The sequence below is a fragment of the Hordeum vulgare genome, chromosome 5H (assembly GCF_904849725.1).
Source record: "Hordeum vulgare subsp. vulgare chromosome 5H, MorexV3_pseudomolecules_assembly, whole genome shotgun sequence".
Lineage (NCBI taxonomy): Eukaryota > Viridiplantae > Streptophyta > Magnoliopsida > Poales > Poaceae > Hordeum > Hordeum vulgare.
This window is the reverse complement of record NC_058522.1, coordinates 527,112,060-527,128,012: the sequence shown is the minus strand read 5'-3', so window position 1 is coordinate 527,128,012 and position 15,953 is coordinate 527,112,060. Positions and strand designations below refer to the sequence as shown.

The 15,953-nt window shown below is 49.5% G+C and overlaps 1 protein-coding gene across 5 annotated transcripts; it reads right to left on the bottom strand.

Annotated features, from left to right (window-relative positions):
- Nucleotides 1–11,590: 11,590 nt before the first annotated feature.
- Nucleotides 11,591–15,935, bottom strand: LOC123452238 (beta-glucosidase BoGH3B-like). Of its 5 annotated transcripts, none has more exons than XM_045128855.1 (7): nt 15,794–15,934; nt 13,677–14,237; nt 13,433–13,578; nt 13,092–13,335; nt 12,882–12,986; nt 12,598–12,780; nt 11,591–12,508 (listed from the first exon to the last, which is right to left on the bottom strand). In XM_045128855.1, the coding sequence occupies exons 1-7, from the start codon at nt 15,827–15,829 to the stop codon at nt 11,816–11,818; spliced, it is 1,968 nt and encodes a 655-aa protein (XP_044984790.1). In that variant the 5' UTR covers nt 15,830–15,934; the 3' UTR covers nt 11,591–11,815. The 5 variants fall into 5 exon arrangements, with proteins under 5 accessions (XP_044984790.1, XP_044984791.1, XP_044984788.1 ...); XM_045128856.1 differs by lacking the exon at nt 15,794–15,934 and adding an exon at nt 14,805–14,958; XM_045128853.1 differs by having other exon boundaries at nt 12,882–13,335; nt 15,794–15,935.
- Between the last annotated feature and the right edge of the window lie 18 nt (nt 15,936–15,953).

The window sequence follows — 15,953 nt, the reverse complement described above, 5'->3', positions numbered from 1 at the left end:
TGATCATATCAACCTTGGAAACACTTCCAACACGTATTGTCACCTCGCCTTTAGCTAGTCTCCGTTTACGCCGTAGCTTTCATTTCGTGTTACTAATCACTTAGCAACCGAACCGTATCCAATACCCTCATGCTACTAGGAGTACTAGTAAAGTACACATCAACATCATGTATATCTAATATACTTCTCTTGACTTTTGCCAGCCTTCTTATCTACCAAGTATCTAGAGTTGCTCCGCCTCAGTGACTGTTCCCCTCATTACAGAAGCACTTAGTCTCGGGTTTGGGTTTAATCTTAGGTCTCTTCATTAGTGCAGCAACTGTTTTGCCGTTTCACGAAGTATCCCTTCTAGCCCTTGCCTTTCTTGAAACTTAGTGGTTTTACAAACCATCAACTATTGATGCTCCTTCTTGATTTCTACTTTCGTAGTGTCAAACATCGCGAATCGCTCAAGGATCATTGTATGTATCCTTGATATGTTATAGTTCATCACAAAGCTCTCACAGCTTGGTGGCAGTGACTTTGGAGAACTATCACTATCTCATCTGGAAGATTAACTCCCACTCGATTCAAGCGATTGTCGTACTCAGACAATCTGAGCACACATTCAACGATTGAGCCTTTCTCCTTTACTTTGTGGACAAAGAATCTTGTCGGAGGTCTCGTACCTCTTAACAAGGGCACAAGCATGAAATCACAATTTCATCTCTTTAGAACATCACTTATGTTCCGTGACGTTTTACAACGTTTTCGGCGCCTTGCTTCTAAGCCATTAAGTATTTTGCACTGAACTATCGTGTAGTCATCAGAAACGTGTATGTCGGATGTTCATAGCATCCACAGACGATGCTCAAGGTGCATCACACCGAGTGGTGCATTAAGGACATAATCCTTCTGCGCAGCAACGAGGACAATCCTCGGTTTTACAGACCTAGTCTGCAAAGTTTTGCTACTATCAATTTTCAACTAAATTTTCTCTAGGAACATATAAAAACAGTAGAGCCATAGCGCAAGCTACATCGTAATTTGCAAAGACCATTAGACTATGTTCATGACAATTAGTTCAATTAATCATATTACTTAAGAACTCCCACTCAAAAAGTACATCTCTCTAGTCATTTGAGTGGTACATGATCCAAATCCACTATCTCAAGTCCGATCATCACGTGAGTCGAGAATAGTTTCAGTGGTAAGCATCTCTATGCTAATCATATCAACTATACGATTCATGCTCGACCTTTTGGTCTCATGTGTTCTGAGGCCATGTCTGCACATGCTAGGCTCGTCAAGCTTAACCCGAGTGTTCCGCGTGCGCAACTGTTTTGCACCCGTTGTATGTGAACGTTGAGTCTATCACACCCGATCATCACGTGGTGTCTCGAAACGACGAACTGTAGCAACGGTGCACAGTCGGGGAGAACACAATTTCGTCTCGATATTTTAGTGAGAGATCACCTCATAATGCTACCGTCGTTCTAAGCAAAATAAGGTGCATAAAAGGATTAACATCACATGCAATTCATAAGTGACATGATATGGCCATCATCGCGTGCTTCTTGATCTCCATCACCAAAGCACCGGCACGATCTTCTTGTCACCGGCGCCACACCATGATCTCCATCAACGTGTTGCCATCGGGGTTGTCGTGCTACTCATGCTATTACTACTAAAGCTACATCCTAGCAAAATAGTAAACGCATCTGCAAGCACAAACGTTAGTATAAAGACAACCCTATGGCTCCTGCCGGTTGCCGTACCATCGACGTGCAAATCGATATTTTCTATTACAACATGATCATCTCATACATCCAATATATCACATCACATCGTTGGCCATATCACATCACAAGCATACCCTGCAAAAACAAGTTAGACGTCCTCTAATTTTGTTGTTGCATGTTTTACGTGGTGACCATGGGTATCTAGTAGGATCGCATCTTACTTACCCAAACACCACAACGGAGATATATGAATTGCTATTTAACCTCATCCAAGGACCTCCTCGGTCAATTCCGATTCAACTAAAGTTGGAGAAACTGACACCCGCCAGTCATCTTTGAGCAACGGAGTTACTCGTAGCGATGAAACCAGTCTCTCGTAAGCGTACGAGTAATGTCGGTCCGAGCCGCTTCGATCCACCAATACCGCGGAATCAAGAAAAGACTAAGGAGGGCAGCAAAACGCACATCACCGCCCACAAAAACTTTTGTGTTCTACTCGAGAAGACATCTACGCATGAACCTAGCTCATGATGCCACTGTTGGGGAACGTCGCATGGGAAACAAAAAATTTCCTACGCGCACGAAGACCTATCATGGTGATGTCCATCTACGAGAGGGGATGAGTGATCTACGTACCCTTGTAGACCGTACAGCAGAAGCGTTAGTGAACGCGGTTGATGTAGTGGAACATCCTCACGTCCCTCGATCCGCCCCGCGAACAATCCCGCGATCAGTCCCACGATCTAGTACCGAACGGACGGCACCTCCGCGTTCAGCACACGTACAGCTCGACGATGATCTCGGCCTTCTTGATCCAGCAAGAGAGACGGAGAGGTAGAAGAGTTCTCCGGCAGCATGACGGCGCTCCGGAGGTTGGTGATGACCTTGTCTCAGCAGGGCTCCGCCCAAGCTCCGCAGAAACGCGGTCTAGAGGAAAAACCGTGGAGGTATGTGGTCGGGCTGCCGTGGAAAAGTCGTCTCAAATCAGCCCTATAACCTCCGTATATATAGGTGGGAGGGAGGGGACCTTGCCTAGGGGCTCAAGGAGCCCCAAGGGGGTCGGCCGAGTCCAAGGGGGGGAGGACTCCCCCCCCAAACCGAGTTGGACTTGGTTTGGTGGGAGGGAGTCCCCCTTCCTTCCCACCTCCTCCTTTTTTTTCTTTCCTCTTGATTTTCTTCTCCTTGGCGCATAGACCCCTTTTGGGCTGTCCCACCAGCCCACTAAGGGCTGGTGTGCCACCCTCAAGGCCTATGGGCTTCCCCGGGGTGGGTTGCTGCCCCCCCCCCCCGGTGAACTCCCGGAACCCATTCGTCATTCCCGGTACATTCCCGGTAACTCCGAAAACCTTCCGGTATCAAATGAGGTCATCCTATATATCAATCTTTATTTCCGGACTATTCCGGAAACCCTCGTGACGTCCGTGATCTCATCCGGGACTCCGAACAACATTCGGTAACCAACCATATAACTCAAATACGCATAAAACAACGTCGAACCTTAAGTGTGCAGACCCTGCGGGTTCGAGAACTATGTAGACATGACCCGAGAGACTCCTCGGTCAATATCCAATAGCGGGACCTGGATGCCCATATTGGATCCTACATATTCTACGAAGATCTTATCGTTTGAACCTCAGTGTCAAGGATTCATATAATCCCGTATGTCATTCCCTTTGTCCTTCGGTATGTTACTTGCCCGAGATTCGACCGTCAGTATCCGTATACCTATTTCAATCTCATTTACCGGTAAGTCTCTTTACTCGTTCCGTAATAAAAGATCCCGCAACTTACACTAAGTTACATTGCTTGCAAGGCTTGTGTGTGATGTTGTATTACCGAGTGGGCCCCGAGATACCTTTCCGTCACACGGAGTGACAAATCCCAGTCTCGATCCATACTAACTCAACGAACACCTTCGGAGATACCTGTAGAGCATCTTTATAGTCACCCAGTTACGTTGCGACGTTTGATACACACAAAGCATTCCTCCGGTGTCCGTGAGTTATATGATCTCATGGTCATAGGAACAAATACTTGACACGCAGAAAACAGTAGCAACAAAATGACACGATCAACATGCTACGTCTATTAGTTTGGGTCTAGTCCATCACATGATTCTCCTAATGATGTGATCCAGTTATCACGTGACAACACTTGCCTATGGCCAGGAAACCTTGACCATCTTTGATCAACGAGCTAGTCAACTAGAGGCTTACTAGGGACAGTGTGTTGTCTATGTATCCACACAAGTATTGTGTTTCCAATCAATACAATTATAGCATGGATAATAAACGATTATCATGAACTAAGAAATATAATAATAACTAATTTATTATTGCCTCTAGGGCATATTTCCAACACCCTCTTAAAATTTCGAGAACGTATTCCCCTAAGTGTGCACCGTTGCGAAGGATCGTTGTCTCGAAGCACCACGTGATGATCGGGTGTGATAGATTCTAACGTTCGCATACAACGGGTGTAAGCCAGATTTACACACGCGAAACACCTAGGTCGATTCGACGAGCTTAGCGTGTACAGACATGACCTCGAATACAAGAGACTGAAAGGTAGAACATGATTCGTATGGTTGAATACGATCAGCATGAGTTGCTCACCATGATGACTAGTCTGTCTCACGTGATGATCGGACACGGGTTAGTCAACATGGATCATGTATCACTTAGATGACTAGAGGGATCTCGGTTTAAGTGGGAGTTCATACTTAATTTGATTAAATGAACTTAATTGTCATGAACTTAGTCTAAAAGTTGTCTTTATAAATATTGTAGATGGCCAACGTCAACCTCAATTTCATCGCATTCCTAGAGAAAAACAAGCTGAAAGATTATGGTAGCAACTATGCGGACTGGGTTCACAACTTGAAGCTCATCCTTGAAGCAGCTAAAAAGGCTTATGTCCTTGATGCGCCGCTAGGTGACCCTCCCGCTCCCGCACCAGCCCAGGACATTCTGAACGTCTGGCAAACGCGAGTGATGACTACTCTCTGGTTAGGTGTGGCATGTTATACAGTTTAGAAACGGGGCTCCAAAGGCGTTTTGAGCAACACGGTGCATATGAGATGTTCCAAGAGCTGAAGCTAGTTTTTCAAGCTCATGCCCGTGTCGAGAGATATGAAGTCTCCGACAAGTTCTTTAGCTGTAAGATGGAGGACAACAGTTCTGTCAGTGAGCACATACTCAAAATGTCTGGGTTACACGGTCGTCTGACTTCACTTGGAGTCGAACTTCCGGATGATGCTATAATTGACAGAATCCTCGAGTCTCTCCCACCAAGCTACAAAGGCTTTGTGCTTAACTACAACATGCAAGGGATGGAGAAGACCATTCCCGAGTTGTACTCGATGCTCAAGTCTGCAGAAGTAGAAATCAAGAAAGAGCATCAAGTGTTGATGGTCAAGAAGACCACTAGTTTCAAGAAGGGCAAGGGTAAGAAGAACTTCAAGAAAGACGGCAAAGCTGTTGCCGCGCCCGGTAAGCCAGATGCCGGGAAGAAGGAAAAGAATGGACCAAAGCCTGAGACTGAGTGCTTCTATTGCAAGGGAAAGGGTCACTGGAAGCGGAACTGCCCAAATACTTAGCGGACAAGAAGGCCGGCAACGTTAAATGTATATGTGATATACATATTATTGATGTGTACCTTACCAGCGCTCGTAGTAGCTCCTGGGTATTTGATACCGGTGTTGTTGCTCACATTTGCAACTCAAAGCAGGAACTGCGGAATAAGCGGAGACTGGCAAAGGACGAGGTGACGATGCGCGTCGGGAATGGCTCCAAGGTCGATGTGATCGTCGTCGGCACTTTACCTCTACATCTACCGTCGGGATTAGTTTTAAACCTTAATAATTGTTATTTAGTATCAGCTTTAAGCATGAACATTGTATCAGGGTCTTGCTTAATGCGAGACGGCTACTCATTTAACTCAGAGAATAATGGTTGTTCTATTTATATGAGTGATATGTTTTATGGTCATGCTCCGCTGGTGAATGGTTTATTCTTGATGAATCTCGATCGTGATGTTACGCATATTCATAGTGTGAGTACCAAAAGATGTAAAGTTGATAATGATAGCCCCACATACTTGTGGCACTGCCGCCTTGGTCATATCGGCGTTAAGCGCATGAAGAAGCTCCATACTGATGGACTATTAGAGTCTCTTGAGTTTGAATCATTTGACACATGCGAACCGTGCCTCATGGGCAAGATGACTAAGACTCCATTCTCAGGAATAATGGAGAGAGCAACCGACTTATTGGAAATAATACATGCTGATGTGTGTGGTCCAATGAACGTTGAAGCTCGTGGTGGCTATCGTTATGTTCTCACTCTCACCGATGATTTCAGTAGGTATGGGTATATCTCCTTGATGAAGCACAAATCTGAGACATTTGAAAAGTTCAAGGAATTTCAGAGTGAGGTCGAGAATCAACGTGACAAAAAAATTAAGTGTCTACGATCTAATCGTGGAGGAGAATATTTGAGTCACGAGTTTGGCACACACCTAAGGAAGTGTGGAATCGTTTCACAACTGACGCCGCCTGGCACACCGCAACGCAACGGAGTGTCTGAACGTCGTAATCGCACTTTATTAGATATGGTACGATCTATGATGTCTCTTACCGACTTACCGTTGTCATTTTGGGGATACACATTAGAAACTGCAGCATTCACTTTAAATAGGGCACCGTCTAAATCCGTTGAGACAACACCGTATGAACTATGGTTTGGCAAGAAACCTAAGTTGTTGTTTCTTAAAGTTTGGGGTTGCGATGCTTATGTGAAGAAACTTCAACCAGAAAAGCTCGAACCCAAAGCAGAGTAATGTGTATTCATAGGATACCCTAAGGAAACTATTGGGTATACCTTCTATCTTAGATCCGAAGGTAAAACCTTTGTTGCCAAGAACGGATCCTTTCTAGAGAAAGAGTTTCTCTCGAAAGAAGTAAGTGGGAGGAAGGTAGAACTTGATGAGGTAATTACACCCCCTCTCGAACAGGATAGTAGCGCAGCGCGGGAAGTTGTTCCTGTGGCGCCTGCACCAACTGAAGAGGAAGTTAATGATAATGATCATGAAGCTTCGGATCAAGTTACTACTGAACCGCGAAGGTCCACGAGGGCACGCTCCGCACCAGAGTGGTACGGCAACCCTGTGATGAAATCATGTTGTTAGACAACGGTGAACCTTCGAACTATGAAGAAGCGATGGCGGGCCCGGATTCCAACAAATGGCTTGAAGTTATGAAATCCGAGATAGGATCCATGTATGAGAACAAAGTATGGACTTTGGTGGACTTGCCCGATGATCGACGAGCCATAGAAAATAAATGGATCTTCAAGAAGAAGACTGATGTAGATGGTAATGTAACCGTTTATAAAGCTCGACTTGTCGCAAAGGGTTTTCGACAAATTCAAGGAGTTGACTACAAAGAGACTTTCTCTCCCGTAGCGAAGCTGAAATCAGTCCGAAACATGTTAGCGATTGCCGCCTTTTATGATTATGAAATTTGGCAAATGGACGTCAAAACAACGTTCCTTAACGGGAACCTTAAGGAAGAGTTGTATATGATGCAACTAGAAGGTTTTGTCGACCCTAAGGGTGTTAACAAAGTGTGCAAGCTCCAGCGCTCCATCTATGGGCTGGTGCAAGCATCTCGGAGTTGGAACATTCGCTTTAATGAGGTGATTAAAGCGTTTGGGTTCATACAAGTTTACGGAGAAGCCTGTTTGTACAAGAAAGTGAGTGGGAGCTCTGTAGCTTTCCTCATACTGTATGTGGATGACATATTATTGATGGGGAATAATATAGAGATGTTGGAGAGCATAAAGGCCTATTTGAGCAAGAGTTTTTCAATGAAGGACCTTGGAGAAGCTGCATACATATTAGGCATCAAGATCTATAGAGATAGATCGAGATGCCTCATAGGTCTTTCGCAAAGTACATACCTTGACAAGATATTGAAGAAGTTCAATATGGAAAACTCAAAGAAAGGGTTCTTGCCAGTTTTGCAAGGTATGAGATTGAGTAAAACTCAGTCGCCGACCACGGCAGCAGATAGAGAGAAGATAAGTTATGTCCCCTACGCTTCAGCCGTAGGCTCTCTAATGTATGCCATGCTGTGTACCAGACCTGATATAAACCTTGCCATAAGTTTGGTAGGGAGGTACCAAAGTGATCCCGGTATGGAACACTTGACATCGGTCAAGAATATCCTTAAGTACCTGAAAAGGACTAAGGAAATGTTTCTCGTTTATGGAGCTGACGAAGAGCTCGTCGTAAAGGGTTACGCCGACGCCAGCTTCGACACAGATCCGGATGACTCTAAGTCACAGACCGGATACATATATGTTTTGAATGGTGGGGCAGTAAGCTGGTGCAGCAGCAAGCAAGAAGTCGTGGCAGCATCTACATGTGAAGCGGAGTACATAGCTGCTTCAGACGCGGCTCATGAAGGAATTTGGATGAAGGAGCTCATCACCGACCTTGGAGTGGTTCCAAGCGCGTCGGGTCCAATGACACTCTTCTGTGATAACACTCGGCCATTGCCATTGCCAAGGAGCCCAGGTTTCACCGGAAGACCAAGCACATCAAACGCCGCTACAACTCCATCCAGGACCATGTCCAGAGTGGAATAATAGATATTTGTAAGGTACACACGGATCTGAATATTGCAGACCCGTTGACTAAACCTCTTCCACGAGCAAAACATGATCAACACCATAATGCTATGGGTGTTCGATACATCACAATGTAACTAGATTATTGACTCTAGTGCAAGTGGGAGACTGTTGGAAATATGCCCTAGAGGCAATAATAAAATGGTTATTATCATATTTCCTTGTTCATGATAATCGTCTATTGTTCATGCTATAATTGTATTAACAGGAAAGAGTAATACATGTGTGAATAAATAGATCACAATGTGTCCCTAGCAAGCCTCTAGTTGGCTAGCTCGTTAGTCAATAGATGATCACGGTTTCCTGGTCATGGGCATTAGATGTCATTGATAATGGGATCACATCATTGGGAGAATGATGTGATGGACAAGACCCAATCCTAAGCGTAGAACTAGATCGTCTTGTTCATATGCTAAAGCTTTTCTAATGTCAAGTGTCTTTTCCTTCGACCGTGAGATTGTGCAACTCCCGGATACCGTAGGAGTGCTTTGGGTGTATCAAACGTCACAACGTAACTGGGTGACTATAAAGGTGCACTACGGGTACCTCCGAAAGTATCTGTTGGGTTGGCACGAATCGAGATCGGGATTTGTCACTCCGTGTGACGGAGAGGTATCTCTGGGCCCACTCGGTAGAACATCATCATGAGCTCAATGTGACTAAGGAGTTAGTCACACGATGACGTGCTACGGAACGAGTAAAGAGACTTACCGGTAACAAGATTGAACAAGGTATAGGTATACCGACGATCGAATCTCGGGCAAGTTCTATACCGACATACAAAGGGAATTGTATACGGGATTGATTGAATCCTTGACATCGTGGTTCATCCGATGAGATCATCGTGGAGCATGTGGGAGCCACCATGGGTATCCAGACCCCGCTGATGGTTATTGGCCAGAGAGGTGTCTCGGTCATGTCTACCTGTCTCCCGAACCCGTAGGGTCTACACACTTAAGGTTCGATGACGCTAGGGTTATAGGGAATTGTTATACGAGGTTATCAAAAGTTGTTCGGAGTCCCGGATGAGATCCGGACGTCACGAGGAGCTCCGGAATGGTCCGGAGGTAAAGATTGATATATAGGACGGATGGTTTCGGACACCGGAAGTGTTTCGCGCATCACCAGTAACGTACCGGGACCACCGGAGGTGGCCCCGGGGGTCCACCGAAGGGGGGCAACGACCCCGGGAGGCTAGATGGGCCAAGTGGAGAAGGGAACCAGCCCGTAGGTGGGCTGGTGCCCCCCCACTCAGTCCATGGCGCATGAAGAGGGGAGAGGGGGGGAACCCTAGCGCAGGTGGGCCTAAAACCCACCAGAGGGGTGCACCACCCCTCCTCCCTGCCCTGGCCGCTGCACCTCCCATCTGGGGGGCTGCCGCACCACCTAGGGTGCGAACCCTAGGGGTGGCACCCCGCCTCCCCTCCTCCTATAAATAGTGGGCACTTTTGGCCATTGGGGTACATACTTTTCCCTCTCCCTCGGCGCAGCCGTGCCCTTGTTTCTCCTCCTCTCTGCCGATGCTTGGCGAAGCCCTGCCGGGATACCTCGTCTCTCCATCGACACCACACCGTCGTGCTGCTGGAGTTCTTCCCCACTCTCTCCCTCGTCCTTGTTGGATCAAGGTGCGGGAGACGTCACCGGGCTGCACGTGTGTTGAACGCGGAGGTGTCGTAGTTCGGCACTAGATCGGAATCTCACCGCGATCTGAATCACCGCGAGTACGACTCCATCAACCGCTTTCTAGTAACGCTTCCGCTTAGTGATCTCCAAAGGTATGAAGATGCACTCAACCCCTTCTCGTTGCTGGTCTCTCCATAGGAAGATCTGAATATGCGTAGGAAAATTTTGAATTTATGCTACGTTACCCAACAAAAAGTTGTCTTTGTTCATATGGCAGGTGAGACTTGCCGAACCTGGGTCCCTAAGGTCTTGTTCGGTTGCAATGAGTTTGAAGGGGATTGGAGTGGATTGAGGAGGATTAAATCCGTTGTAAGTCAAATTTCACCTCAATCCCCTCCAATCCTCTTCGCGTGAGGTTTAACCAAACATAACCTAAAGCTATATATCTAAATGGTCCCTAAAATCTTTGGAGTAGTAACATTTTACTCTTCCTTCTTTATACCGCACATAATTGATCATCTAAATCCTCCATGGTCGCTGGGACTATAAACTATATTCGGCCACTCACCCATGGAATAAATAATTTTTCTCTCCCACCTCGGTCGCCCTCTCACCCCGTGCCACATCCACTCTGGCGCCATCCTACTTGCCTCCGTCGCCCCCTTGTAGCACCCGCCGTGCTCCTTCCTCATCTTGATTCGATCGGTTCTCGTCGCCGCGGATGCCTAAATCGACGGATCTACCACCGTCATCGGATTCGACACACCCAGGCGTCGGCGCATTTTGTAGGGATTCTATGGGGACCGAACCATGCAACTCCCTTGACCGCTCTACGCAACGTCTTGGTATGTCCTCCTCCTCTCGACGCTTGAATCTCACTCGTCGACCGGCTGCAGTAGCATGTCCGCCCGTCGACCGGGCTCAACGGTCATCAAGTGTGATCACTATCCGAGGTTGGTGTTGCGCCTCGTTTCGGCCACGCCGAAACATCCCAGAAGGACGGAGTGAGTGCCATTTTTGTGCTGTTGTTCTTCAGATTCATCGTAATTTGAAACTCATTGTTTGCTCAAAATTGTATGTAGAAAGGATGCAAGTTTTGTTATTGGGAAGAAGAGTAGATGTTCGTGCACTATTTGCTAGTGAGTGGGACTAGAGAGGACGCAATGTCCAAGCTTTGTGGACTAGGAGCAGTTAGGGAAGTGGTGTTTATATTGAAGGTGTATTTTTTCCTTTTGGATCGGTTCTATTAGGTCTTGTTCGGTTCTTTTAGAATTGAAGGGGTTTGGATGGATTGAGAGGGATTAAATTTCCTTTTTGGTGAGATTAACCGAAGAAGCCCTTAGCGAATCACTGGTTCCAAAATGTTGTTTAATAAAGTATTTTATTACTGGTAAAGTTTATCTCGGTTCCCCCCTGCTGCTCTGCTCTTGAACTTCATCATGTGGGAACTTCTCTGTTTCCACGGCCCAATTACAACTGAATTCGATTCGTTGACAAGGCAGAGAGGATAGTGATTGTACATTCAAAGCACAGGTAAAAACACGAGCACCTCAGTGAATAAAATAGCTCGTCAATTGGATATATACTGCTTGCAGAGTGAGATCTCACTGAATACACCAGATCAACCAGCAACAGTAAGAAAGAATAGCAGTAGTAAGCAACAGTAAGAAATATCGGCCGAGAGCGAAATAAATCGATCGGCAGCCATGGCGGGAAGCAAGAACCTACGGTTCATGTCCCCAGTTTTCCTATCTCCATTATGCTGTCTAGTATAATAACCTAGTACTTCTTCGTCGCGTTGGTGGTGAGGCCGTATCCGAGCCGGAAGAGCGGGTCGTAGTGCGCGTCGCCGACGTTCATCGGCAGCTGGTCCACCGACTTGAACCACGTCCGCGGCAGCCTCCCGGTGAACCCAAAGTCGCCGAACAGCGCGTCGGTGACTCCCTGCCCCTCCGAGCCGGGGAGCCACGCCGCCACCAGCGCGTCGGAGGCGGCCAGCAGCGGCTGCACCACCACGGGCCGCCCGCTGATGAGCACCGTCGCGCACCGCACGCCGCCGCACACCGCCTGCACGGTGCTCAGGCCGGGCTCCGGGATGGTCAGGTTCAGGTTGTCGCCCTTGGTCTCCGTGTACGGGTGCTCGCCCACGGCAACGATGGCGTAGGAGAAGCCGCCGCTCTTGACGAACTCCGCGTCGGGGTTCTCGGCGAACACCACGACCGTCGACGGGTCCACGGCCGCCTTCACCGCCTCCAAGATGGTGGTGCCCACGGTGGTGCGGCCCGTGTCGCCCTGCCACTCGATGGTCCAGCCGCCGCACTGGTAGCCCAGGTTGTCGGCGTGGCTCCCGGCGACCAGGATCTTGGGCGCCTTCTTGGGCAGCGGCAGAAGCGGCGCGTCGGTCGAAGTCTTGCCGTTCTTCAGCAGCACCAGCGACTTCCTCGCCGCCTCCCTCGCCAAATCCCTGTGCTCCTGCATTCCAGATCGAGTAGGAAAGTTCAGACTTTCAGAGTTCAGAATCACCATGCCAACCAAGTACAGCATGAGAGCTTGATCAGTACCTGCTTTCCTAGCTGCTCGGCCATGGCAGGGTCAGCGTAGGGGTTCTCGAAGAGACCCATGGTGAACTTGACCCGCAGGATCCGGGTCACGGCATCGTCGATCCTGCTCATGGGGATGACGCCGCCGTTGACATGGCCGGTCAGGATGCTGATGAACTGCTGGTAGTTGTTCGGCACCATGATCTGCAGCATCACAAGAATAACGAACATCAACATCATGATCGGCATCAATTCATCAAGCAACATTGTTGCAATCACAGGGAAAGTTAGTTCTGTCTGCTTACCATGTCAAGGCCGGCAAGAATGGAAGCCTTGACCGAGTAGGAGTAGTCAGATCCGGCAGGGGTGGTGATCCTGTCAATGCCCTCCCAGTCTGAGATCACGAAGCCCTGAAAGTTAAGAAGATGCCACAAAGGCCATGAGCATCTGAACATATGAAGAATCCAAGCAGTGAAGAGCAGCTCAACTTGAATTTGATTTGATTTTTTTCTTACCTTGAATTTGAGCGTGTCCTTGAGGTATCCGGTGACGAGGTCTTGGTTGGCGTGCATCTTGACCCCGTTCCAGCTGGAGTAGGAGATCATGACGGTGGAGACGCCCTTGTCCATGGCGTTCTTGTACGCCGGCATGTGGATGTTCATCAGGCCCTCACGGTTGATGATGGTGTTGTTCTCGTTGATGCCGTCCACCGTGCCGCCGTCGCCCACAAAATGCTTCGCGCATGCAGCCACCTTGTTCCTGCATTCAACACAAAATTTGTACTCTCATCAATCACATGTGAGTTCTACACAAAATGTGAGCTCATCAATCACATGCTTCATGAACTGGATCTTACTTTCCGGCGACGAAGGGCATGCCGCTGGTGAAGTCCTTGGGGACGTCGCCCTGCAGGCCGGGGATGAGCTCCGTCATGGACTGCACGATCCGGCGATCCTCGCTGTAGCTCTCATAGCACCGCCCCCATCTCGGATCTCTGCACACCTGTTCAAGAACAGCAATTGATTTCAGCACAGCACTGCCGAGATCCAAAATTCGAAATGCAGCCGACATTGTTGTGCAAGAGAGAAAGTAAGACTCACCGCGATGCAAGGCGCGAAGGCGTACTGGATGCCGGTGGCTCTGACTTCGAGCGCGGTGGCCTCGCCGATCCTCTTCACGAGGTACGGGTCCCGGGTGGCGCCGAGGCCGACGTTGTGGGGGAAGATAGTGGCGCCGTAGACGTTGTTCTGGCCGTGGACGGCGTCGATGCCGTAGATCATGGGGATGCCGAGCCGCGTGGACATGCAGGCCTTCTGGAAGCCGTCCACCATGTCCTGCCACTCCTTGGCCGTGGCCCCCTTGCGCGGCACGCTGCCGCCGCCGCTGAGCAGGCTGCCGATGAAGTTGTCCCGGAGCACGTCCGGCGTGGCCACGAGCCGCTCGATCTGGGTCATCTGCCCGATCTTCTCCGCCAGCGTCATCCTCCCCAGGAGGTCGGCGACGCGGTCCTCCACGGGCTTGGTGGCGTCCTTGTAGAGCACGTAGTCGGCGTCCGTGCCGCCGAGCACGGCCCAGAAGAGCAGGAGCGCGGCGAACACCGCGGGGGCCGTGAGCAGCGCCATCCTGTGCCGGCGCAGGAGCGGGGGGAGGAGCCTCCTGACCTGCGCGAAACATTGCAGCGACGTGATGAGAATCGCTGCGAGACGGTCTTCCAGCGGCGCGAGGACGCCTGACCGGAGTCGGCAGGCAAGCCCGTCGGCGCCGTCCGCCATGGCGTTGCCAAGGGTCAACGGTTGCAGTCAGCGGCGAGAGGAGCCCGGGGCGCCGAGGATCAGTGATGCGAGGAGCCATGGCATCGGACCGTGCCGGGGCATCATCGCGTGTGGATTATCTTTGGCAACCACCGGCAGAATGGTTTGTTTAGTCGCAAGTTGCGACCGTGGGAGTGGGACGTTGGTTTAGGCGTTGTTTTCCGTTGCTTACTTTGGCAGAGCAGAGCTGAGCAGAGCAGAGCAGCATGTTTTGCTTGCAGAGTTCGCGGTCCTGTACTGAAAATAGTGCTGCTACTAACAGATTAAAGCGTGCAAGGACGTCTAATGGGATACTATAAAAATCTACACCTCCAAATCGCAATCCAACAATGACAAAAGAATGGGAAAAACTAAATATTGGTGGTAGGTTCCAAGCAGCAGACATGGAAGAAGGGAGCCATGAAGAAGTGTAATCACCAGAGGCAAGCGGAGGAGGAAGAAGAGGCCAGCAGCAGCAGGAGCTACAGCAAGCAAATGCTGCAGAAACGTATGAGCGCTGGCAAGAACAGGGGGATGATGTTTATGAGTAGAGTACCGCGGCAGAGCAGAGCACTATTCGTATGAGGGAGAGGAGGTGGGGGTTGGGGGTGAAGTGCTGGGGTGATGAAACACCCAAATTCAATGCGTTTGTTGCAACCGATTGGAAATTTTGGAACCTCGCTTGAGAAAAATCCAACCCGCGTGAATGGCCGGCGCCCTTGGACAAACAGTTGGAGCCCAAGCACGCACTCATTGCCTCCAGCAAGAGACACGCTGCTTTTTTTTCGGTTTTTCACACAAGACACGCCCCGTTTTTTGGCACGAGACGCTAGACGAGGTCGCAAGAAAAGAAACCACCGTGGCTCGCTGGCTTGAATGAGTCTCTTACCAGAAATGGCGGTGGTGGTCGTGTGGCACCGGCACGGCGGCAACGGGGTAGGATAGATGGTGGTAGCTACGGTGGATGGGAAGGAGAGGGGACGACGACGAGGCGTGCGCTCCTCCCTGCCCATCTCCTCCCCCATTATATAACCCGGGCTGGCGACGGCGATAAGCCGATAAGGATCGTCCATCGATCATCAAGGAGTGGTTGGGGTTTGAGATGAGGTCGGTCATGCAAAACGGAAGCCGCCAATGCAATGCAACCGAAGCTGTCGTCCTCTGCTCCGCTCCTCCACCGGCCCGCCCGCCTTTGCATACTTTGGCAATCATCCGGCGAGCCGCCTAGCTACCTTGTTCCGTCAAAGGCCGCCGAACTGAAAACAACGGGGACGGCCGAGAGCGAGGCGCCGCAGCAGCCATCGCATCTCAACGGCACCAACGGCAATGGTCCGAAACAAGAGCCAGCAAAGGTGTGCGGCCGTCAAGGACCCTGCCTAATTTATCCGGCCCTGCGACCGAACTGACGAACTCATTCCCGAACTTACTTTGGCTAGCAGCTTGCTCCCCATGACACCCAGCATGCGCGGTCGAAAACGAAGGCAGTTAATCAAGGAGGAGGGGGACGCGGCAGCGGGAAGACGATTTGGTAGATTGAAAGAAGGAAGCAACGGTGTGTGTTGGTCTGCAGGGGGACTGGAAAGGGGG